General features: G+C 43.5%; 2 protein-coding genes across 4 annotated transcripts in view; both read left to right on the forward strand.

Moving 5' to 3' along the window:
- Positions 1–5,373, forward strand: part of hivep3a (HIVEP zinc finger 3a) — a 58,880-nt gene extending 53,507 nt beyond the window's left edge. For all 3 annotated transcript variants that reach the window (XM_042012218.1, XM_042012216.1, XM_042012215.1), the window contains 2 exons: positions 1,172–1,653; positions 4,289–5,373. In XM_042012218.1, the coding sequence (XP_041868152.1) occupies positions 1,172–1,653; positions 4,289–4,741 (935 nt within the window). In that variant the 3' untranslated portion in view covers positions 4,742–5,373. The remainder of the gene's footprint in view (positions 1–1,171; positions 1,654–4,288) is intronic.
- Positions 5,374–15,317: 9,944 nt separating this feature from the next.
- edn2 (endothelin 2) lies at positions 15,318–18,635 on the forward strand. The gene is made up of 5 exons (XM_042011336.1): positions 15,318–16,183; positions 16,602–16,746; positions 16,840–16,953; positions 17,485–17,562; positions 17,657–18,635. The coding sequence occupies exons 1-5, from the start codon at positions 16,102–16,104 to the stop codon at positions 17,754–17,756; spliced, it is 519 nt and encodes a 172-aa protein (XP_041867270.1). The 5' UTR covers positions 15,318–16,101; the 3' UTR covers positions 17,757–18,635.
- Positions 18,636–24,436: the final 5,801 nt, after the last annotated feature.

Below are 24,436 nucleotides of genomic sequence, written 5' to 3' on the forward strand. Positions count from 1 at the left end.
TGGGACAAAGTTAAAAAATGAAAAAAGGAAAAGGTCTAGAGGTCTAGAGTTATTGGAGACTTTTGGAGACTCTGATGTGAAAGCATCATGTCTGTCATTCTTACTTAGCAAGCAGCAGGTGTCGGTATGAACCCCTCCCCCGTCCCAAAACCCTATTGCAAAGAACATACTTACTTGTAAAGTTGCATTTGTGTTCTTGTGGAGCTCCGTTGTTGGCACAACTGCTCACATACTTGTTTCTGTACTACCTGTGTTGCCAAACTCAGACTTGATAAGTCTGGGCTATACTTGCTGTTAGCGGCGGGAACGTGTCATGGCCGCCACACATTCCTAGCATTCGTTTGGCACGTCGGTCGCTCATGTTGACGTGAGGTAACGTCGCATGCGTGAGTTGCAATATTGACTTGAACACTAGAGACACTCATGCAAAGAAGAGCATGAACACAACAGGTCCAAAGTAAACATGATGGCGGATAGTTTTGAAGACGGTCTCCTGAACTTTGTCCACAACTACGTGCACCTGTATGATTTTTCCTTCCTGCTGCAGAGTGACACTCGTACCTGAACAGTTGGCAACAGATTGGAAGCATTTTGGGGGTTGATGCCCCGAAATTACAATGTGACCGCTAGACTGACCTTTTCACTATTTTAGGGTCCAAGTGATGTGTACTACCCTAGTGGTGACCTCCAGTATTGAGAGTTTCTGCCACGTTGTGCTTCCATTGTTTGTAGCCAGTATTCACACAGACGTAGCGGAACGTTGATGTGCTCGTGTTCACAGCAGGTTTATCCCAGCCCATAGTGTTGATTCAATGGTAGGGTGCAAACAAAATGAAAGTCAGCATTTGGTTCATTTTAAGATCACGGCAGAAAAAACTTCAGCATTGATGTTGAAGATGGGTTTATCTGCAACCACAGGGTCTAATTTTAGAGTCGCAGTAAAGGGAGATTTTTTCGTTCAATGTTCAGTCTGGTGAGGAATAAATGAAAATGGCACATAGCGTGAATGAAACAAGTTTCAGACTTCAGATTTTAGAGGGTTACTTTGTCTGATGTCATGGTTACCATCACAACCTGTAGATGCTAAACAAGCAGAATAGTTACAGTTTAATACATCCTGTTTCTTCTGATCGCGTTGATTGATTTCGGCTCATCAGTGTATCTGTTACAGGAGTCTTTGAGGACCAGTCATTTCGTCCGGATCAACATGATGATAGTCAGAGTTCTGCTGTGGGGAAAGGGTTGGTTGAGGAGGATGACCATGGACAGGATGAAGACAGCAGGTCCACAGTGGCTGTCAGTGATGAAGCCCATCCAGGCAGCAGCTTGCCCGTTCCTGCCACCTCCACCCAGAAGAGCTCCGCCGGCGCCAGGAGAGCGCTGTTTGCCCGCAGACGCCACAACGCCTCCGAGTCACCGTCCACCGGAGACCCTCCTTCTCCGGGCTCTGGAAGGGAGCCATCCACACCTTCTGACCCATCGTCCAGGCCTCACCAGTCCCCAGCTCCTCCTCTAATCCTCTCCACCTGTCAGGTCTCTGCAGACTCTCCAGTTCCAGGCCTGTCCTCTGCACCTGGAGGCTGTCAAGCAGGTGTCTCTGCTCAGTGTCCACCCTGTCCTCATCTGACGGACCAGATGTCTGCAGCAAGACCGGTGAGTACTGAATAAGATGAATCATCATTGTCAGAATTTAGCTGGTTGTTGTTGCACGTATAATTAACCCTGTTCCCAAAGTGTGCTTTGTTCAGACCGCGGTCTTGGTTCACCTGAGACTCCGTCCGGCTCGGTTAGCTTAAATAAATCAGCTTTTTGGCTCACACAGCCGATCTTGTGTGGCTCCGTTAAATCCCAGTAAGTCAACAGATAGAACAAATATAGATAGGCTGGGACCTGTGAGGGTTATTTACTTTTACTGGAAAAAGAAGGAAAGGCAACTCTCTTGTTTTATATCAGCCAGACCCAGCCTGCAGCCCCCCCCAGATTAAAAATAATGCAGGAGAGCTCCCAAATAGACATGTTTTCCCTGGGAAGCCGCAGCAGGCCCATCGTTAAATACCAAAGATGTGAACCACATGTCGCCCGTGAAAACAACATGGCGGCCGTCATAAAGTCTAACTGGTCTGGTCCAAACCTAGCTCACCGCTTCCTCCTCACACTAATACAGGCCTCACAGGAGGAAACAGCCATTTATGTTGTTTACAGGGTTTTTCTCCACACATGGACGTGTGTTAACATGTTCCTCAGCTGGATATATTGGAAAGATTTCCATCTTTTGAACGTGTACACCTGTTAGTTTATACGACTTCTTGAATATAAAACTAAGACTAGCAGTGCAGATCGCATCATGATGGCTGAAGCATGTGAGTGTCTGGAAGTTTTATCATTTGCTCAAATAAAAGCCTTGAAGTTAATGAAAATGTCACTAAATGGCAGCTGAAGTCCAGCTTATCTGGGATTTTTTTCCTCTAATAATGAACCGGCTCAGCTTCGGTGGCTTTTTATCACAACATCAAACTTCAGAGGAAGAATTTTGACCTGAAAGGAAAATGTTCATTAAAAAAAAAAAAAAAACATGAAAAAAAAAATACTGGAGTCGTTTATTTGGCTTACATCCCACAAAAGTGTGTTTTCATGTTTCGGCACAGAGGCTTCATCAGAGCGTCTTCACGCCTGATGAAGTCAGAATAAATACAGCTCTGAACACTGCAGGCGTTCGTTTCAACCCTCCTAATCACACCATACAGACCACGCCCACTTACACATCACTGAAACGAACAACCTCAGCCAGACAACATCTGAGACTGAAACCATCATGAAGTCTAACTGGTGCCGATATTTAGTTCCCGTACATCTCTGGTTGGGCCAGTTCCTCTTGCTGATGTCTCCACCCTCGATTCCACCGAACCTCCACTAGCTGAGCAGGTTGCTGTTTGATGCCAGCCCACAGGGACACAATAGCATGGAGATCACATGTAGAATTCTCTTCCTATCAGAATTCTCTTTCCAGGATGTGGATGACAAAAGGATTTAGTGTTTGTTGTGTTGTCGCCTATCACAGTTTCCACATCTGTACATGCCCGATGTTGTCAGCCAAGTTTTCCTTCTGTCTTTGATTGAAGGTGCTTTCTTGAAAGTGAAGATTAATGGAGGAAGATCTTTAAATGTCTCTTCTGCTTTAAGCACATGTCAGTGTTTTTGTTTTCTTTTAGAAAATATTCACATTTCAATCCATGTCAATCTGCATGTTCCTAATCAGGCATTCAGAAATTCCTACTGTCGTATGGACCATGAATGCAACACTCAGTGATTAGCGACATTAAAGCCAAAGCGCAGCAAAGTTGTGATAGTAACGTTAACATGATACAAACACGTCTTTCTCCACAGAAAATATAAAACTGTGAACCATGAAAACCATAGATTTACCACATGGGAAAAGATTAACCCGGGACACTGGCCCTTGAGGACCAGACTAAGGATCCCTGGTCTAAAACCTGTGGGGCACTGGCCCCCAGGGACCAGACTGAGGATCCCTGGTCTAAAACCTGCGGGGCACTGGCCATCGGGGACCAGACTGAGGATCCCTGGTCTAAAACCTGCGGGGCACTGGCCATCGAGGACCAGACTCAGGATCCCTGGTCTAAAACCTGTGGGGCACCGGCCCTCGGGGACCAGACTGAGGATCCCTGGTCTAAAACCTGTGGGGCACCGGCCCTCGGGGACCAGACTGAGGATCCCTGGTCTAAAACCTGTGGGGCACCGGCCCTCGGGGACCAGACTGAGGATCCCTGGTCTAAAACCTGTGGGGCACCGGCCCTCGGGGACCAGACTGAGGATCCCTGGTCTAAAACCTGCGGGGCACTGGCCATTGGGGACCAGACTGAGGATCCCTGGTCTACTTTATATATTTTATTACTGACCATCAGGATGCTCAAAATCAGATTATTTCTTATCACAGAAATTCTGTTCTTTAAAGCAGGACTGAGGTTTTCTGCTAAATATCCATAAAAAAAAGCAGATTTTAGCTAAATGAAGGTTGTGAGGATCCAGTAAATGAAGGACTGAGAAATAAACAAGTGACACTCTTGAGCTACTTCCAGTCACAGCTACATGCATGTTCTCAGTACCATAAGTCAGTAATCAGTCATTCCTATTGATCCAGATCGACAGTTTATTAAAATCCACCCAAGGTATATGTCACTGCCTTTAAATCTGCCCCACTGACATTCTGGCTCTCCAGGTCCTTCCGTCGGTGTCATGTTTACGTTTCCTTGCATCTCTGTCGTTGCAGCTCGTCCATGGGCTCGCTCTGACCCATATCGCCCAGCAGCCCTCACGGTCTCGAGGGTCCAGCAACCTCCTCAGTCACCTCCCTCTGCACTCGCAGCAGCCCAGCAGAGCCCCGAGCCTCCTGATTCCCATCGGCGGGATCCATATGATCCAGCCCAGGTCCCCCCTCCCTCTGTACCGCCTGGTGAGCAGCCCCTCAGCATCCAGAGGAAAGGGAAGGCTTGCCGTCCCACCGCTACAGGACGCCCTCAGAGAGGCGTCGCCCAGCCCCAAAACGGCAGAACAGATTCCTGCAGGTGACCCGTCGCCCGGACAGAGTCGGGAACGCTTCTCTGCCTGGCAACAGTCCGGTCCAGAGACAAAACACCCAGATCCACCTGTTATAGAGAGGCATGTTTACATGGAGACCACCCAAAGCCACAAAAAGGCTCCTTCCCCTCAGACACAACTCTGAGAGGAGGGCAAGTGCAAACAGACTGAGGACCAGGACCCCTCCATGTCCTGGTTTACAGTTTACTCTAAAACACAAGAGCACTTGAGCACCGCTTGTGAATGACGCTGTTATGTAATTATATGAATAATAAATCTATATATAGGCACTATGTTAGATATGCAGTATGTTTTGTAAATCTTTTTTACCCTTCTGTTCGATGTCATCAGTGTTTATGTGATATTATGCAAATTCTGTACTATATGCAAAATCAGCTGGAATGAAAAAAGAAGTTTTAATCAGTTTCCTAATTAACCCTCATTGACAGCTCTGATATTAATCCTGCTGTGTTCATGTACTGTACCACCAGAACGGCTAGAGAAACGTCCCAGGACTATTTATTCCCTCCAACCAGTATTTTAAAGTGCAATTTTCTGTCCGGATTGTGGTTTGACTCGTCATCCTAACTAGCTGTGATTATTCTTAACGGCCAGATAATTTAGTTGTTGTCTTTGTGTTGAGGAAGCAGGGCGACGTCAAAGCTCTGGCTCTGGCAGACAGTTTATTTCCCCTCGTGGTAGCTACGCTACGCTTCTGTTTCACTTCTTTTTCTAAATGATTTTTTTCATGTTTACCATTAAACGTCTCATTTTTACAGATTTATATTAAAACTGTGGGGTGTGTCTTTATTTTCATACAGAGAGGATGAGTCACACTTCTGTCCAGCAGTGTTTCAGGAATGAATTCATGTTTCAGGATGTATTTCTGGGTCAGAAGCAGGAGGACGGAGATCAGCCCATGCATGACATGCAGCCTCTCTGACGTCCATGCTGAGAAAAGCAGCTCCACCTTGTGGCTGCAGCAGGGAACTGCTTGGTGTCTCTATTCCACCTTTTAGTATAAAAAGGCTCAGTTTGCATATTATTTTTATTTTTCTACTTGAAAATCTTCTTCCTTTTTGTTCTGTCACCAGCTCAGGCAGCTACTTTGTCTCCAAATGTTGCAGCTGCATCCTGTAACCAGCAGGTGGCAGGAGAGGGTAAACCCAGTGTCCTTAGTATGAATGACGTCATGCTGTAAACCTTCAAGAGAATCCAGGGGAAATTATCACATTTCTGACCTGTTATAAGTTGAAGAGATAAAAAGCTCAGACAAGGAAGGAATGTAAAAGCAAATATTGTGTTTTTAGATCAGTTCTGTGATTGTTTTTCTCCTTTTTTTTCAGTTTTTAAGCAACAGAAATAAGAAAATGTAAAAAGTTCCCTGAAGCTAGAAGTTGTTTCCAATCAAAGAAAAAAAAGCAATTTACAGTTTTTATGGCTTTTGGCCACTTCAGAGTAGCTACGAAGCAGATTTAATTTCTTCCTTCATCTGAAAGCAAAAGTGGGTGAATGAGATTATGTTATTGCACCATCAGATAAACACCTGGAGGGGTTCCAGGATTAAGTCTCGCTTGCTCCGGTAAGTCTGGATCATCCAAGTGGGACTTAAATGTAGGGTAGGAGGTCCTGGAAAATGGTTAGAGCAAACTACATTTTGAAAATACACAATTCATTTTTCTTTCTCTACCCTCTCCTGTGCAGCATGGTGGCGGCAGGATGATGGTCTGGGCTGAACTAATCTGCTCTGCCAGGAGGAGCTTCTGGATCTGGGGTTCCCCTTGAATCTTAAACATTATTCTTCATTATTATTTTAAAATATGTTTTTGTTTCTAACTGCTGGACCGGAGAAACAGAAGGAAAAAGGTGGATAGAGGAGAAACAGGAAGAGAAAAGGTAGAAAAAACAAACCAGAACAGCTGCAATCAGAGTTAAACAGAGGAACTAACCAGCTGCTGCACTTGGAAAGAAGCAGGAAACATCCTGAATGCTTCTAGAGACCCTATTACAGGAAAACCTGGAGAAACCATGAACAGCAGCGAATACACCAGTAGCTGGTATATGTGTGTGTGTTAATGTGTAGGGGTATATGTAGAAAATACACACCAAGTTCAAACCCCTTTCCCCTGAAGCCACGCCTCCAAAGCACAGAGACACGTAACGCTTCTTCCCGAGGTTCAGGAGCGCTGGGGAGCATGGATTCGCTAACCTTTGCCCTTGTTTTCCTCATGTATTTTAGCTCAGTCAGTAAACCGCACACACCACCAGATTCAGCTCAAAACATTCCACCACATTTTAAATACTGCAGCTGTGTTCACCTTACACCTTCGCCAAGAGTCCGAACCCTGTCACACACTTTCTGCGCCAACTGGTGCAGACTACGCTCAGCTGGAAATCACGGGGAAACTCTGGCAAAAGGTGGTGTAGTGGTCCCCAGCTTATTTTACTTACCCCGGTAAAAACAAACTTACACTGCAGTTCCAGTTCGTTTTGTCCTCTAACTGGCTGGGTACGTGTTAAAATGACAACATAATGCCGGAATCTAATGAATAAGAAGTCATAAGGTTATCTTAAGGTTATCTTCGGGTTATCTTAATCATCAAGTAGTAGCGCTTGTTCGGTTCTCCTTCAGCTGTTTTCTTGGAAGTGGCCTTCCCCAAAACTGTTCTTTCCCGACTTGATATTGGCACCTTTTCTGCCATGTCTCTTATGTGTAAGTGTGTACCATTAGCCAAGCCAAGCCTCTACGAGCGCCCGATTCCTGTATGAAGAGGGGTAGTCAGAGTGGTTGAGGGGGGAGGGACAAATGGCGGCTGAGTTTGACAGATATCTTGACAGACAACCAATCTTTTAGAGCGGGCCGGTTAAAATGATTGGATGGTGTTTTTTCAGTCCTGTTCGTTCCACAGGTGACTACATTTTTTTTTTGTTTTTGTGTCAGAGCATTTAATTAATTGGCTGCAGTCGGGGTGTGAAGAAGATTTTAAGCAATATAGTAAAAAAAGCCCCTGGAAAACATCTCCTACCCCACCTTTATCTTCCATCAACTAAAACGAGCCTCTGCTGGGTTTCCATGGTAACTAGAACTGGAGAACCAGTCTGATCTTGACCAAGAGAACCATTCAGCTGAGTTACCATGGTAACTAGTGCTGGAGAACCAGTCTGGTCCGGGCCAGGACATCTGTACAAGTTTAAGTCTTTTCTCAGAGAAACTTCAATGGGTCAGTGGGATCCAGAACATTCCAGATTAATTCTAGACTCATGTGATAAAGGAATATCATTATAGTTACTTCATCAGATTTCCTGGTTTAATTAAAGCTTTTCTAGTAGTGTGTTATGGATGTCAGAACCAGATGCAGGGTTGTCCATGCGGCATCAGCAGATCTATATTGTGGATAAATATTTTTGCATTATCAAATGAAAACAATCACATCTCCGGTTTTCCATGGTCCAGTAACACCCGACAAAAACTGGCCAGTTTTAAATTTGCACTTTCAAATGAAGATGATGGCAGCTTTACAGGTGAGCTATTTATTTATTATTTTTTTACTACAGCGCTGTGAAAATGTCACATGATGCCATTGTACCAACATCATCACAGATCCAATTATGCTGTGTCAAGAAAATCAAGAAAGTCAAGAAAGTCAAGAAAAAAAAAAAAACTTTGCTTCACTTGCCCCCAACGACGAAGCAGGACGCTGCTGTCAGCTTCACTGGAAAATTCAGCTCTGAAACTCTTTTTGTTTGATGTGAAACCTGTAATTTATAATATCAGAAAATTTATTCAGAACATAAAACTGGGATCGACAGGCATTGCAGTTTATTTTGATATATTTGTCATTTACTAGGGATATGACAATAAAAGTGGTGTTTGTGGGGTTTTATTATAAAAAAAAGTGTTTTTTAAAATTCTGATTTAATGATTTTTGTGTATTATAGGGCTAAAATATTTTAAATGAATGATCAGATCATAGAGGTGAGGTTGTGATTTAAAAAATAGATTACCCAAAATGGGTATAATAAACATTGATTATTTATATATTTTTATGTGGTACATAAATGCAAAATCAAAAGTACTCAACCAAAACAGTCTTCAGGTGGTAAAAGGCTGATCTGATTACTGCTTTTATTTTGCCGATAAATTTAGCTCCAAAGTGACACAAAGATTGTTTTCTTGATCCATTGCTTTGAACATTACTTAGTAAAGAAGGGTACTAATATTTAGTTGCTCATCTGTGTTTACAAAAACAATCACATCATATTTATTTTGATTTAGCTAAAGAAAATTCTGGAACTGAAGCTTTATCTGGGACCAGAGTCCCCTGTTTAAACAATGATATAGAGCCGAGTGTCATCAGCATAATTCTAATCAGATATTTGGCTTGTTTTCATGATCAGAGCTAGCAGAAGCCTGTGACCCAACATGGAGCCCTGGGGAACTCCACATCTTATGTTTGTGTTAGTAGACATAGATAGTTAAACAACCAGGTAAAAACTAGTTAAAACTGAAGTGTAATTTGAGCTCTAGATAGTTTATTTAGACCTCACAGTCATGGAGCTGATACTGTACTGATTGAAGTTATGTTATTTTCATGTAAAAAAAAAAAAACGTAAGGAAAAAAAAGCCTGTAAAAAAAAACAAAAAAAACAAGGACATTAACCCAGTAGTAGTTATAATAACTCATAAATCTAGAAGATATCAAATGACCTGCAGATTAAAATGTTTATATTATTCATCTGTCTTCATTTTTTAAATAAATGTATAATAGCTCTGGTAATAAATCTGTCACATTAAATTGTGTTTACATATTTAATTTAACAGATGAATTACATTAAATGATCTAATGTGTTCTCATTGCTTGTCTCCTGGCTTAACTCCAGTCTCTTTCAGACCCACATGGTGGCTGCAGACAGGTGTGGCAGACCCACATAATTTCTAAAAAGGTATGGAGACATTCCACTCTGTGAATAATGCTGCAGAGATGCTTCAGTTTCTGGGATGTTTTAATCCCATCTGTGAGTCATCGTTTAATGCTCTCATCTTAAAAACGTAAAACGGTTGCCAAGTTTGTTTCCTGTTTTTTCCCCCCCCTTTAACTCATGAGAAAGAAACAATGGCATTTTTCTGTCATGTAGTGTTGCATTCCTGATGTGCACTGACATGGAAAAACAAAATAAGTAAACCATCATCACTGCGCTCGCTTGTTAATGCTTAATGACTTTTAACACAGCCTTGTTCTGTCTCTGCTGTATTCACACAATTCCAGAAAAATGGAAAAAATATACCAAAACCATTTAAAAATTAATAAATAACATATGTCAGTATATGCACAACATTTTACATGCTCTGATAGGTACAAACTATTAGTTTTTAAAATGACATCTGTCAGTGTTAATGACTTTATTTGCAAAATAGTCATTAAGATGTTCACTAAGATAAAGACTGCTAATATAATGGCCCAATCCCAGTCCTTCCCCTTAAGCCCTTCATTAGAAGAGGTAAAATGCACCTTTTATTCGAGGGATCAAGAAATAGTTGTCATGTGGGTTCTGGTTTGGGGTTTTGTGAGTCTGGTTGATTTTGAGGTGTCATTGTGTTTCATTTTATAGTTTTTCCCTTGTGTGTTTTGTTTTGCTTCCTGCTAGTCATCGCTCCTGGTATCTCACTTCACCTGTTTCTTGTTTGTTATCAGTGTATTTATTCTTCTTAGAGTTAGTTTCTCTTTGCCAGATCGTCGTTGTGTCCTTTTAATGTTCCTGTACAAGTCCTTGTCTTTTCCAGTCTCCCTAGTCAGGATTTGCTTTTAATTAACCCATATAGCTCTTTCAACTGGGGCTTTGTGGGACATTTTAATGGCTAGATGACCCCTTTAACGTTTGGAGCAGTTCACAAACTTTAATTTTATTGTAACTGAAATTGCCACCGATTTAATATAACAATCCATCTGTACTTCATCTTAAATCACAGGATAGATAGATAGATAGATAGATAGATAGATAGATAGATAGATAGATAGATAGATAGATAGATAGATAGATAGATAGATAGATAGATAGATAGATAGATAGATAGATAGATAGATAGATAGATAGATAGATAGATAGATAGATAGTGGCACACATGCTTCATTGCTGGGAACATCTCATGTTTGTGTTGTTTTTGGTTGGTCCAATCATTCAAAGTTACTTCATTCATTTTATGAAATTATAAAGGGGGAATCGCTATGTTAGTAAAGAAGGATGGGTCTATACGTTTCTGTGTGGACTACAGCAAGGTCAATGAAGTCTTCCAGTTTGATGCTGACCCCATGCCCCGGCATGACGAGCTCTTGGACCAGCTTGGCGTGGCTCGCTTGTTAACGACATTGAATTTGACCAAGGATTACTGGCATATTTCCTTGTCTCCAGAGTCTAGGGGGAAAAAAACAACCTTCTCCACTCTGTATGGGTTGTACCAATTCATGACGCTTCTTTTTGGGTTGTTTGGGGCCCCGGCCCCCGTCCAGCTCCTCATGAACCGGTTGCTGTGTCCCCACGCTACATATGCTGCCACCTACCTGTCCAATGCCATCATCGACTCTGGGTAGGGCCCTGTTGGAGGGTGTGGGGGCCACCAGTTGGGGTTGCCTCGTGGCGGGGGGTGAGGCCACTGGTGGTGCCTGGGATGGTGGCCGTTGGCCCTGGGCCGGGTGGCTGGGCTATTCTGGGGCAGGCTGGGCGGGGGTTCTGGGCTCTGGTGCCTGGGGGTGGTCCCCCCTCCCTCCGAGGTGGTGGGGTCCGTATGTGCTGGGGGTCTGGGCCTGCCTGGATGTGCTGCCATGGTGTAGGCTGGTGCATGCCCTGGTGTCTGGTTGCCTGACTGCAGCGCTCGAGTCTCTACTGCTGGCTGGTCTCACTGCCAACCTGAGGAGGTGCGCTGCTGGATGGAAGGAGTTACAGTATCTGGGGTATCACTTGGCCTGATGGTTCCAGGTGGATCTGGTCCCTCTCTGATGGTTTTCATTGATTCTGGTCCTTCTCTGTTGGTTCCAGCTTGTTCTGGCCCCTCTCTGATGGTTTATGCTGGTTGAGGTACCTCTTTAAATGGTTTGTGCTGGTTTTGGTCCATCTCTGATGGTTCCCACTGTATCTGGTCCTTCTCTGATAGTCTCCTGCTGGTTCTGGTCCCTCTCTGATGGTCTCTCCCAGCAGTCTCCATGACGACGACACAGACAGGATCCCTGAGTTCAGGGCATGACAGAGTGAAATAAGCAGCTGTGGTTTGTTCACACCAAAAACACTAAAATGTTTTTAAAACCTAAAGAGCAGAAACATCCACAGACAAAGAAGTTCCAGGATTTTCATCTGCCTGAATTAACCTCTTATTTCTCCAGTTCACACCTAAAATCTCTGTTGGATAATTATAAGTTGAACAAACATTACATGAGCTCTATGTGTAGCAGTTGAAAGGATCAACACCCACCTTACTGCTGCGAGGCAGTGGTGGTGCTAACCTCCACACCACCATGCAGCCCATTTTGGGTTGTTTACCCCCCTTTTTTTGGTATGTGGGTCTGCAAAATCACGGGACTGAAACCCGCTCGGTGTTTCTCTGGTTGCATAATGACCTGCATGGACGTATGTCACGGTCTGACATTCACCTCATCCCAGAGGAATTTTTAATGATTCTGCAATCATTGCTTCAGTGTTTTGTTTGTCATCACGCTGCAGCACATTCCTCTGTCGCCATCGGCAACAACCGGAAGCAGCAGCAGATAAGGCCACATTTTTTACACTGCCATGTCTGGAGAAAACAGAAGGGAAGGGAAATGAGGGGCAGAAGGGACTTTCAGGTTTAGCCCGTTCCTCCATCAGACAAATATTTACTTTGCATCACTTTTCTGTCACTGTAGGAAGTCGGTCAGATACCAGTCTGTGGCCTTTCCTCTTCACCTTCATCCTTCTAAGGCACAATGTGTTGTTTCCTCCTGTTCTTCCTGCCAGTTCTGTCTATCTTTCAGGTTTTCTCTGCAGCTCTGATGTTAAATTCCTACAGTTTTGGTACACAGCTACTATTTACATCTGTAATGCCTTTGTTTTATGTAAAGCACTTTGAATTGTCCTGTACATGAAATGTACTTTATAAATAAACTGCCTTGCCTCGCCTTGCCTTACATTTAGCACAAATAGAAAGGAAATAATTGGTTGGTGGATTAATGGAAAGTCTTTCCTTTTCCTGGTAAAGTCATTTTGTGTGCTGGTAAAATCGCTTCGTTTCCTGGGGAAAGTAATTTTGTTTGCCCACAAAGATGCTCTGTTTACTGAAAAATTTGCTTCGTTCCTGGAAAAGTCATTTTGTTTTTTACAGGAAAAGTCACTGCATTTACTATGAAAGTTTCTTTCTTTGTTTGGAAAGTCACTCTGCTGGTACTGTTGCTTTGTTTACTGTGAAATTTGCTTCATTTGCTGTGAAAGTTGCTCCATATGCTGGTGAAGGTGCTTAGTTTCCTGGGAAATTTATTTTGTTTGCTGGGAAAGTTGATCAGTTTGCTAGGAGAGTCTGGGAAAGTCTAGGAAAGTTGTTCTGATGGCTTGGTAAGTCGCTTTGTTTGCTAGGAAAGTTACTTCGTTGGCTGGGAAAGTCACTCTGTCCAGTCCTGCAGGGGGTGGGACTCATGGTCTAGCATGGAGGTCAGGTTTGCCAGGATGCCCTTTTTTTGTAAAACCTGTCCTGTCCAGCATCATAGCAAGCAGAATGATAGTCTGGTTGCTGTGTTGTGCCAAGAGGAGTTTAATGGCTATAAGGCTCCTCTTGATAAACTGATTCTTTTATTTCTAGAACATGACAATGAGCTCACAGGATTCTAACGGCCTCCACAGTCACCAGAAGCCTCATGTACAAAGGTTGTGTAAACACAAAAATGTGACGTACGCTCTTTGTCACGACAAAGTTCAGACGTATCAGAGTGAAATGACGGTGGAAACGTGCGGTGCCTCACGCCAGCTTCATGACTGGCGTACGCATGTTTCTACAGCTGCTAGAGGATTTACTGGACATGATGACAACTGGCTCATCAGCAGCTTTAGGTTCCCGATCCTCCTGGAACTGAGCGCAGAGTTGCTGCCTTGGAGCGCAACACAGCGAGGAGCCATGCGCTACCTGGGCACATACAGGTGCTGACCACACTGGGGTTCCTAGCAACTGGGGCTTTTCAGAGGGAGCAGAATGATCTAGACCGTGCCAGTCCACGCTGAGCCGAGCCAGGCCGGCCGTGTTGGACAGAATTATCCACGTCAGCCAGGTACATCACATTCCCACAATGCAGCTGAACAGGTCGACACTAAAGCACAGTTTGCAGTAAGTAAATATATTCCTTTAATTGTCCTAAAATGAATCCCCATGATGAGCATTGAGCATGTGCCCCATATTCTGTCTCATCTTCATGGCATCATGGCTGTTAATTTCTGTCCGTTAAACTACAGCTTCAGATCTTTCTAACAAGCCTGATCATCTCTATGTGTGAAGAACTTAGGTTAATAACCCCGTGCATGAAGTGTAAGATATCTTAGGCAGCCTCACCATCTCCCTGATCGTGCAGAGGGGAATCTCGGGTGCAGCTCATTTAAATATGATTTGTGTATTTAAATGGCTGCGTACACAAGGAGGAGTCGGGTCCACGTTGGTTGGGATGCACAAACGAAATGTGCTTGGATTCATGTGTGTGCACAGTTTCATACATCTGGATTTTTTTTTTTTTTTTTTTTGTTCGTACAACATTTTCTGGATTTGAGCGTATGCTGTATTTTAGTGGGAAACCCATGCAAGTCTTAAGTGTGTGTGCATGAGGCAGTCGACAAACCTGCAGCAACTGTGTGATGCTGTCATGTCAATATGAGTGGCCGGGTAGTGTATTTAATCTATATAAAAAGTAAAATGGACTCTTGTGTTGGAGCCTTAATGAATGCACCTGTATGTGTAGGTCTGACTTAGGGTTTATTGTAATCCCTCCATTCTTCCTGGTGGTTATTCTGTTATCAGATGGACACTGTATCAGTGTGTGCACGTACATACCTGTGGATTACAATTATATAAGCAATTCTATAGCAGATAGGAGAAGGAATACCTAAAGCTGTTTCTATGGCATAGTTTAACAATTCAACCAGGCTGTTGTGGAATCCATGATGTTTTCTGTGTGTTTTACCTGTGGGCTGGTGTGTCTGTTTTAAAGTCAAAACAAAATTCAAACCTTTTAAACGCCATACACACGGACCCGCATGTGTGCATGTGTGTGTGTGTGTGTGCATGTGTGTTTCCATGTGGACGAAGCCGGAGGCGGCAGAGGTGGTGTGGCAGTCAGAGGCGTATCTCTTTACTAAGGTCAAAGCGTGATGCGTTCACAGACGCTGTTTGTGTGGAACGGTTGTACCATGACCTCACCTTCCTGCAGGGGGGTGACAAACCCCCTCCCCTTCATCCTCATATCACAAGAATGGCACATGCACAGCCTCTGTTGTTGCCGTCTGCCATGTCTTCCTCTGCCGCCTTCGGCTTCGTCCACATGGAAACACACATGCACACACACACACACACACACCCACACACATGCACACATGCTGCCTGTGTGTCTGGCATTTGAAAGGTTTCAGTTTTGTTTTGACTTTAAAACTTTACTGACTGCTGCTTTACTGAATTTTACTTTGTTTTTTTATTTAAAATGGGACCATGCAACTTTAAAATCTTCATGAGGAGAACAGCAGCCAGAGCGAACTGGATTATGGAGATCCTCATCATCCTAACAACTGTGCGCTCTGGCCGGCGTCTGAGGCTCATGAAGGCGAACCCAGAGAGACTCAGGAGGAACTTCTTCCCTCAGTCTGGAGGAACTGGGAACTCTACCCTGTAGTGACCCTGGCCAGCGTCCTACTTTCCCTTGCTTCTGCTGGAAACACTGTAATTTATTCATGTCCATTTAACAAGTTTTATATTCTGATCCATTTACACTGGAAATATTCTATACATCTAGTCAGTCTGTTAGCAGCACATCACTGTGGCTCATTAGATTTCTATTTATTATCTTTTTAGTTTATTATTCTGTTGTTTTTGTTTTTTACTGCTGGTAAATGGTGTACACAGCCTCAGATGCATGTATGATCTTGCCTGTGACAAATAAACAACTTGAAACTTGAAACTTTTAAAGCTGAACCCAGAAAGGTGAGTTTTCTCCATGCTGAGTGTAAAAATGATGCTGACGTGGAGCATGAGCATGCCTTATGGTCTTCGTCGTGGCCTCTGGGGGCGCTGATGGTGTTAATCAGATCACTGCTGGAGGGAAGATGGAGGAGGGCTGATGCAGGTGGAGTCTAACGCTTGTGTAACGGCAGGAGGGGCCACACACAGATATAAGTCAGAGCTGTTGGAGGCGACATGAACACAAAGCACCTGTTGCTGCCACCCAGCTTTCACTGTGGACTCAAACGCACCTTTCAGACTGACTACTCATCAAAACTTCCTCTAGCAAGCAAAGGATGACGACGATGATGATGATGATGTCTTCCTTCATCTTCAACATTCTTTTGTTCTTTATTGTCTGCATGACTCTGCAGGAAGGTGAGTTTAAGATATTCATGACTAAATTTGTAGGTTCATTAAAGAAAAGTACTAATTAGTTTGGGAGAAAATATGCTGGACTGCTGCTTTACTGAATTTTACTTTGTTTTTTTATTTAAAATGGGACCATGCATATTAACTGACAAAAATATACAACACGGCTGATAGAAGGTGGGATCAAACTTCCAGGGATTATTTATTTCTTTGAAAAGCATCATACCTTCTATCACAGGACAAACACAATTAAACCACAGGCTGGCTTGTGGGGGTTTAACTTGGACTCACTTCTTTGATTTACAAGCTGATAAATGAGAATATTTGTTTAAACACAGAGGAGGCAGCTTGATCTCCAGACAGGCTGCTGTCACCCTGCATCCCATTTCAGTTAGTAACCTCTGGATCCTTCGCCTGTTTCTAGGATCCGGACTCCCCCTGTCGGAGCGCCCGGCTCAAGCATCACATCCGAGCCACATCAGGACCAAACGCTGCTCCTGCAACAGCTGGGAAGATAAAGAGTGCATCTACTTCTGCCACCTGGATATTATCTGGGTCAACACGCCGAGGTGAGGCTACAGAGAGCTGAAGTTCTAGCCTGCCTGAAGCACTGAGTAAAAAAAAAAAAAGACATCATCAAAAATGTTTTGTTTCCTTTCCAGTAAACTCCTTCCGTACGGTTTGGGAAGTCCCCATTCTCGCCGTCGCCGGTCAGCCAACCGATGCAAATGCCTCAACCTTGCTGATAGAACCTGCCACAGCTTCTGCCATCAAAGGTGAGTAACGCTTCCTCTTCATGCTGACCTTCCACCTACATACCTCTGCAGGGGAGTCAGCCCGTCTCCTTCTGGCCCGTCCTGTGGGTACCTGATTGTATCTCCATAGCTTCCACGTCTCCTTCAGTCTTCTGTGATGTATCTGTGGAAGAGGATGAGTCAGAGAGGAGGCAGCATGATAGAGTCAGTGATAACGGCAGCGTAGCATGGGGGTAGCATTTCTGAAGAGGACTGGGCAGAAATGACAGAGCGGTTATTTTTAGAAAGTTTACATTTGTTTTTCCTCAAGGGAGCGTTTGTTGCGTCTTTGGGTTTATTGTGTTAATGAAAGCACCACCATGTATTAGTCACTATCTCTAGATGTTATCCTTGGTGGTGTTTTTCTAAGACCGTGAGGTGTTTAAAATATTTCAGCCTGGTGTTTCAAGGAAATGAAGTAGAATAACTATGTTGAAGTAGGAAAGAAAAGCTGTAAAAGTCTAATTCCTGACACTGTCCTTGTTTTACAATTATAACTCTATCTGTCCACAGTTCGGAGAACACCAGAGATGATATCACAGAGCTGACGGCAAAACCATCAAATGGAGAAAAACTCCTGGCAACCTTCCGGTAAATAACAAATTAAAAATCAGCATCAGTGTGTCGTTTTTAATGGTTAAATCTCAGAAACATGTCTGACCTGGATTCTCTGGATTACCTGCAGATCTGTGGTAAAATCCAACATGGCGTTCATCAGAGGCCATCGGGCATCGAAGAGAGACTCGACCGTCATCACAAACTTAACAAACAGAAGCAGGAGGTAAAGGAGTGGTTGAGAAACGAAGGAAATTCAGTCTTCTTGGACCTGAGGCTCTTTGACTGATATGCCTTCCAGCACCTTGGTTTCAGATGGCCATCAACTCTGAAGCAGCACAGGTGGAAACGGGAGGAAAAAGAAAGAAATTAAGCATTTAATCTGCAAGACAACGCTTTAGAAGGCTTTCCAATATAAATCCCATCAGAAGGAAGAAGGATGGGTGGACACATCTTTTCACAACTCACATGTGAAAGAAGGATCCTCCTCAAATGGCTTTAGGGGTAAAAACGTGAGGAAAGGCTCCAACCACCAGCAGAGAAGCAGGAATTTGGCTCTAATTACGAAGCACTGTGTAAAACAGGATTAAAGGATTGTTAAATATTCCAGAGCCACATAAGCTCCATGTGTAGTTGGGAATACTGTCTTCATGTCCGCAGAAATGTTTATGGTTTAATGTTCCTCTGTATCAGAGCTTAATGTTTAAGCTGGTTTCAACCATCAGCCAGAACTTGTTGACTCCATGTCGCCTCTTTGGGCTTAAAAAATAAACATTTAGCCTATTCGAGGTTCCTCTGCTAGCTCCTATAAACGTGCTTAGTGTTAATATGGCAGCAGTGGCACAGCAGATTGAAGATGAGCCTGAAGGTCCCAAAGATGAGCAGCGCTGTTGTTTCTCCCCTGACAAACATCCGCGTCCTTCCCGAGTGCTGAGTCATGCTAAGCTCATCATTAAGCTGTGGTTAAAAGTTCTGATAACAAAAATAACTGGCTGAAACTGGACAGAGTAGTATCCTCCATGCTGTATAGAAGCTGTTGAAGTTTACTAATGATATTTATTCTCTAACTTATTAAAAATGTATTTATATTTCTGATGACCTGAATGTTGGACGAGAAAATAAAAAATATTTTTTGCACAGTGTTGATTTTTTATTTTTTTTTGTCTGGTGGCTCAACATTAAATTTAGCTCCTCGCTGTGAATGAAAACTTTATTTTACTTATTTAATATATAGTAAAAGATAAGGACTTAAGGAAAACAACTACAGCTACACCCACCATCCCCTTCATCGGGTCCACCTTCTAGTACCGGGTCATCCTCTTCATCAGATTTGCCTTCTAGTACCGGGTCATCCTCTTCATCGGGTCCACCTTCTAGTACCGGGTCATCCTCTTCATCAGATTTGCCTTCTAGTACCGGGTCATCCTCTTCATCGGGTCCACCTTCTAGTACCGGGTCATCCTCTTCATCAGATTTGCCTTCTAGTACCGGGTCATCCTCTTCATCGGGTCCACCTTCTAGTACCGGGTCATCCTCTTCATCGGGTCCACCTTCTAGTACCGGGTCATCCTCTTCATCAGATTTGCCTTCTAGTACCGGGTCATCCTCTTCATCGGGTCCACCTTCTAGTACCGGGTCATCCTCTTCATCAGATTTGCCTTCTAGTACCGGGTCGTTCTCTTCATTGGGTCCACCTTCTAGCACCGGGTTGACCTTTTTAATCCTTAGTGTGATAGATGGAACAAGGTGGTGGAAACCTTCCTCAGAGGTTTTGCTCCATATTGACATGACAGCATCACTGCTACAGATCCATAATGAGAATCTCTGGTTGTTTCCACCTCCTGTGTGTGTTTGTAGTGTGTTTTTATTGTGGTTGGTGAGAGATCCATCAGAACTTTGGACCAAATAAGCTAAAGAAAAGCGAAAGAAACAACTGGATTTTGTTTTAGCAGCAACACCTGGAATTCTTTCACTTTCTCCTTGCTCTGCAGGAAACTTTGTCAAGTCAAGGCGCACGAATGGTCAGTCATTGACAGAAAAAAGACTTCCACATTTACCAAGATATAAACAACACTGACCTCTTTTTATTTTCTTATTGTGTTTTTCATTATATGAATCTAATCTAACTAAATAAATCTGCCATTATCCCTGGGTCTTAGTCCAGCTTCTTCCGTCCTTCATGAGATTCTGCACAACGTTGCAATACTGAGTTCTAGATTTAATACCATAAAAGCCATTATATTTTTCTGCATGCAACTTTCTGAGAAGCCTTTAAAGCTTGTAGGGCAACTGCAGGTGTGTCTGCTTTGAAGTCTTGTTTAACATTTAACCACAAAGCGGGCACACACTGAATGTGCAGAGGTCCTGAGAGAACAGAATAATAAGATGTGTGATTCCAACACAGGGTTTCTTTGTCCTTACAGCAGCCGGCTCATTGGTTATCCAAGACGGACTTCTTGTTGTTGCTCCATAAGCTGATGTTTATTTTAGATAGGATGCTCTTGAAAAAGGACGTGAGCTTAGAAAAAGCTTATTTCAGAGGATGCTGGTGACAACATGGCCCCCTGCTATCTGCAAGATGTCCCAGGTTACGGGTCAAGGCCTGACAGACCTAGAGTGACCGTTTAAAGTCCATCACAAGTTGATGTGATGTTTAGTTGTTTTACATAAATCCAGTGATCCTGTGGTAGCAGATATAAGCTGACGTCACCGAAAAGCTGCAGAGTAGAACGCTGACTCAGAGAGTGGAATGAAAACAGGAAGCTTTCTCTGCATTCCTGCCGAATTCCTGCAGCTCCGGAGAGAAGTGGGAGAGGAAAAGAAACAAAGGCAGAACAGGAGCAAGCTGGCAAGCCTCTGCAGAGAGTTGATATGGACCGGACTGGAGTCTGAGACTGCCACTTTAATCACTTCACTGTCATAACATAACCTGGATTTTCCATCCAGGCAGGTTCATCTCAGACAGGAACACAGAGACAAATTAGCCCTCACACTCGCTCCAAGGCTCCGTTTAACATCATCCCATACAGATTCTTAGCTGTAGAAATGTACATTAGTAATGCCCCTGAATAAATCCTGTAGCTAGTAGCTCAAACTGGAACAGGAATCTATTGGCATTCAGTTGATTATACAGAAATGATTTTTTTCTTTGCAACTGCACACACAAATAACATCACAAAGGAACAGCATTGAGAAAAATGTTCATGAAGCGAATACAAGTTGCAAAAAATGTCCAAATTTGGAGGATGGGGATGGGATGTTTGGGAGAAATTCTAAACTGTCAAGCTAAAGAAACCATATTTAACTCTTAAACATGTTAGTTTCAGTTACGAAGGCACCATGTCGTCATTTATACTAAACTACATGGACAGTGTTTGGAATTAAAGCCCCCATGGTTCAAGCTAAAAACCATCATGACTTCTATTCTGTTTCATAACAATTTCATATTTTACTTAAAGACCAGGTTCCTTTTGCCCCGAATCCTCTGTGGACAAATTGCAGCTTGAGGTGACACACCTCACTGAAACTGTCACTTAGATTAAATGTGAGATAAAATAAGTATTAAATGACCTTGTCTGCACATTAAAACTTCTTCAACTGTTTTCGTGTTGTTCAGCTCTAGTTCAAATCCGGCTGCGATTACAGTCAAAGCCAATCTGTACATTCCTCCTTTTCCTGGGTTTGTTTGCAGGGAAGCCCAATGGTTTGTGCAACAGACTGGGACAGACTGGCCTATCTGCATGAGTGGCCCAAAAATGTCCACTGATACCAAAACATGAGGTCTAGTCACAGACCTGGCAGGAAGGAAGCCAGCTCAGACAGAGAAAGGAAGGCAAAAAGCTGTTTCTCTGCATAGATGTATAGGTTTTCAGTCACTTACAGGCAGGTGTCGTGCTCACATTGTGGAGCATAAACAGCTGTTTGGAATAGCTGGCATTCCTGGATGCTTCCTCACCAAGGTCAGATGTAAGGCTCATTAAGAGCAGCAGCAGTGTGATCATTCAGAGAGGTTTTAACGGTCAGGGACTTATTTTTCAACCACCAGACATTCTTCTGTCTGCTCACAGACTAGACACATCTTCATTTCTTAACAACCTTGCTGGCATGTCCCGACTGGATGGCATTCTTCACATTATATTCCAGATCGCCATGGGATGTCCCTCTGTGTGTGGGCACACGTACACTAGATCTGATGATAGCAGCTAGGAGCATGGTTGTCTGATGGTGCAGGAGTGTAAACAATCTTTTCAGCTCCATAAACAGCCACTGTCCTGTGGATCCCAATCTAAATGCACCATTCAGACACTTGACAATGTCCATCAGTGATCTGCTATGAAGCAGGTGAATACGTGATCAACAGTAGCAGATCAGTGTCGACAAGAGTGGATGTGCACGTCCGCTAGGACCAGATGGATGCATTTAAACTACCTGCAATCCTCACAGTCCTTCACTTGTTTGTGTCTTCCAATTTGTTGATGGACAGTCATACAACATGTTCTACAAAGGTAAAATCAGGTGTATGTTTCACAATCTCTGATGTCAGAGTTAATTTAAAAACAAGACCCCATCAGTTAGTAAATTCAGTGCAATAAAATGAAACCTAAAAGCAAAAGAAAATCTGTATTAACCAGTGTGACATCCAGAGGCTGCAGGGGGATGGAAACATCTAGTTTAAAAGGGACATGTGGATGTCGTCTGCATAACGATGAAAGCAAATATATAAAGACCTCGGCTGCACTAAGAGCATCTAGATAGATGATCTCAGGGGTCTTTGGGGTTATAGAAGTGGATCAGCTTGGTGAAGTAGCTGGGTGTCATACCACTGAGAACATTAAAAGTAAGTCAAGGAATCTTAAAATCAATATAAAAATGTACAGAGGGCCAGTGTAAACCTGCTAAAATTAAATGTGCTGCAGCATTCTGGACTAATTGTAGGTGATGGAGAGACAGGTGTTCAACACCAAGTCATAAAAGTTATAGGATCCAATCTACTTTCCTCGGTGCCGGTCGGCTGGTTGCTACAACAGCATCTCTTAACTGCTTCATTTCTAATGTTGTTACTATTTTAAAGTTTACAGCTTCTGTAATTATTTTGGATACAGGCCTTATGTTTTTCTTTGGATTCACTGCGTTTCTTTTAAACATCCAATGTAATGATGTGCATGGGGTCCCCTGTGTGCATTGTTTCCAGTAGGAAGATCTGGCTGTGCTGCGCAGCGCTGTAGCATTCCCAGAGACAGACACCAGATCCCTGCGGAGGTGCTACGGAAGATCCACTGTGTGCCCCGCGCCAAGACAAAAGTTTGGGAAAAGAAGAGTCACTTCAGACCTGCTACTGGGACTACCCCCACAGCCCTTCATACCTCTGGCTCATTCTGGCATTAAAGGTCCCATATTATGCAAAATTCACTTTTTAATGGTTTTGGAACAGTCATACTGGTCCCCCCGCATGTGTAGGAGACCCGTAAGTGTGAAACTCTTTCAGGCGCTCTCTCTCCCCCCTGCTCCACCTCTAGGGAAGTAAGCGCTGAAATGAGCTTGTTTGAAAGCGTGTACGTTATGACGTCATTAGGGACAATAACCACTCCCCACAGAGCGATGGACCCGCCTACCGGCTCTCAAAGCCAGCCCTCTAAAAATCACCTAGCGCCCAGTGTTTTTCCCTCTTCGGCAACCCTCCTTAGCGGACATGGCTAAGCGACAGAAGCACTGTTCTGTTTGTGGCTGCATAAATGAACACGAAAACGTTTTTTTACTTCCATCCACTGAACCCACGAGGACTGAGTGGATTAATTTTATTTTTGGAGGAAATGTACCCGGAAAACTTCCAAAGGTTTTGCATGTCTGTGGCCAGCATTTCAAAGAGGACTGTTTCCACAACATGGGGGCATGGAAAGCAGGCTTCGCCAACCGTTTGAAGCTGAAGCCAGGTTCAATACCAACTGTCCGTGACACAGCTGGAGAGGTAAGAGCTGGCAGTTATTTTATCGTTTCGGCCTTATTAGTCTGATAGCTTGAAAATATATTACGCTGTAATCAGCGTCTAGTAACCGCTAAGGCCTAACCTGTCAATCACCTCATGACGGGCGATGCGATGGGCGGAGCCAACAGCTGAGCTGCTCCACCAGGGTTCCGCCCACCATAAACGGCACATTTCTGAAGCTGTTAAAAAGAGGGAGGTGAAGAGAAGCCGCTGCACTCAAACTGAGGGTCGATTTGTCCATACCATGGCGGAAATATTTCATTTAGATATTAATGAATGGTCTCAGATTGGGAATAAAGTGTATAATATGGGACCTTTAAAGCATTCTACATCTCGTTGGACCCAGAAAGGCCCAAAAAAAGGAACAATTTCCAAATACAATAATCTTGTTTTTATGGAGAAAATTCTGTATTAACCAGTCTTTGACGTCTTGCAGTTAAACAAGGATTGCAGTTGGACAAAGACATCATGTATCAAAAGAAATAACCATGGATGTCATCAATATAATAGTCAAAGGAAATATTGATATTGACTGAAAACTGATCTCAAAGGAATCATAATTAACACAGTGTGGGGGCCCTAGGATGGAGCCTTGAGTTACACCAGAACAAATTAAAGCTGACAGAGAGTATTCCCCAACGGAGACATTCACAGGCGTCTGTCACGAATAACATCTAAGCCATGACAAAACGGTCCCAGCTGTGGTGGGAGTGCCTCTCCGTTTCCCTAGCAACCAACATCTGCACCTCATCATTCCAGTTATCAGCATTTCCTACTTAGAATAGAATAGAATAGAATAGAATAGAATAGAATAGAATAGAAAGCTTAATTCGGTCAAGAAACTCACTAAATCCTCTCTGAAATGCTGTGTGGGGATGTGAAACCAAACTGGAACATAGTGCATTTAACCCTTATGCCCTCTTCAGA

This window comes from Melanotaenia boesemani, chromosome 17, assembly GCF_017639745.1.
Source record: "Melanotaenia boesemani isolate fMelBoe1 chromosome 17, fMelBoe1.pri, whole genome shotgun sequence".
Lineage (NCBI taxonomy): Eukaryota > Metazoa > Chordata > Actinopteri > Atheriniformes > Melanotaeniidae > Melanotaenia > Melanotaenia boesemani.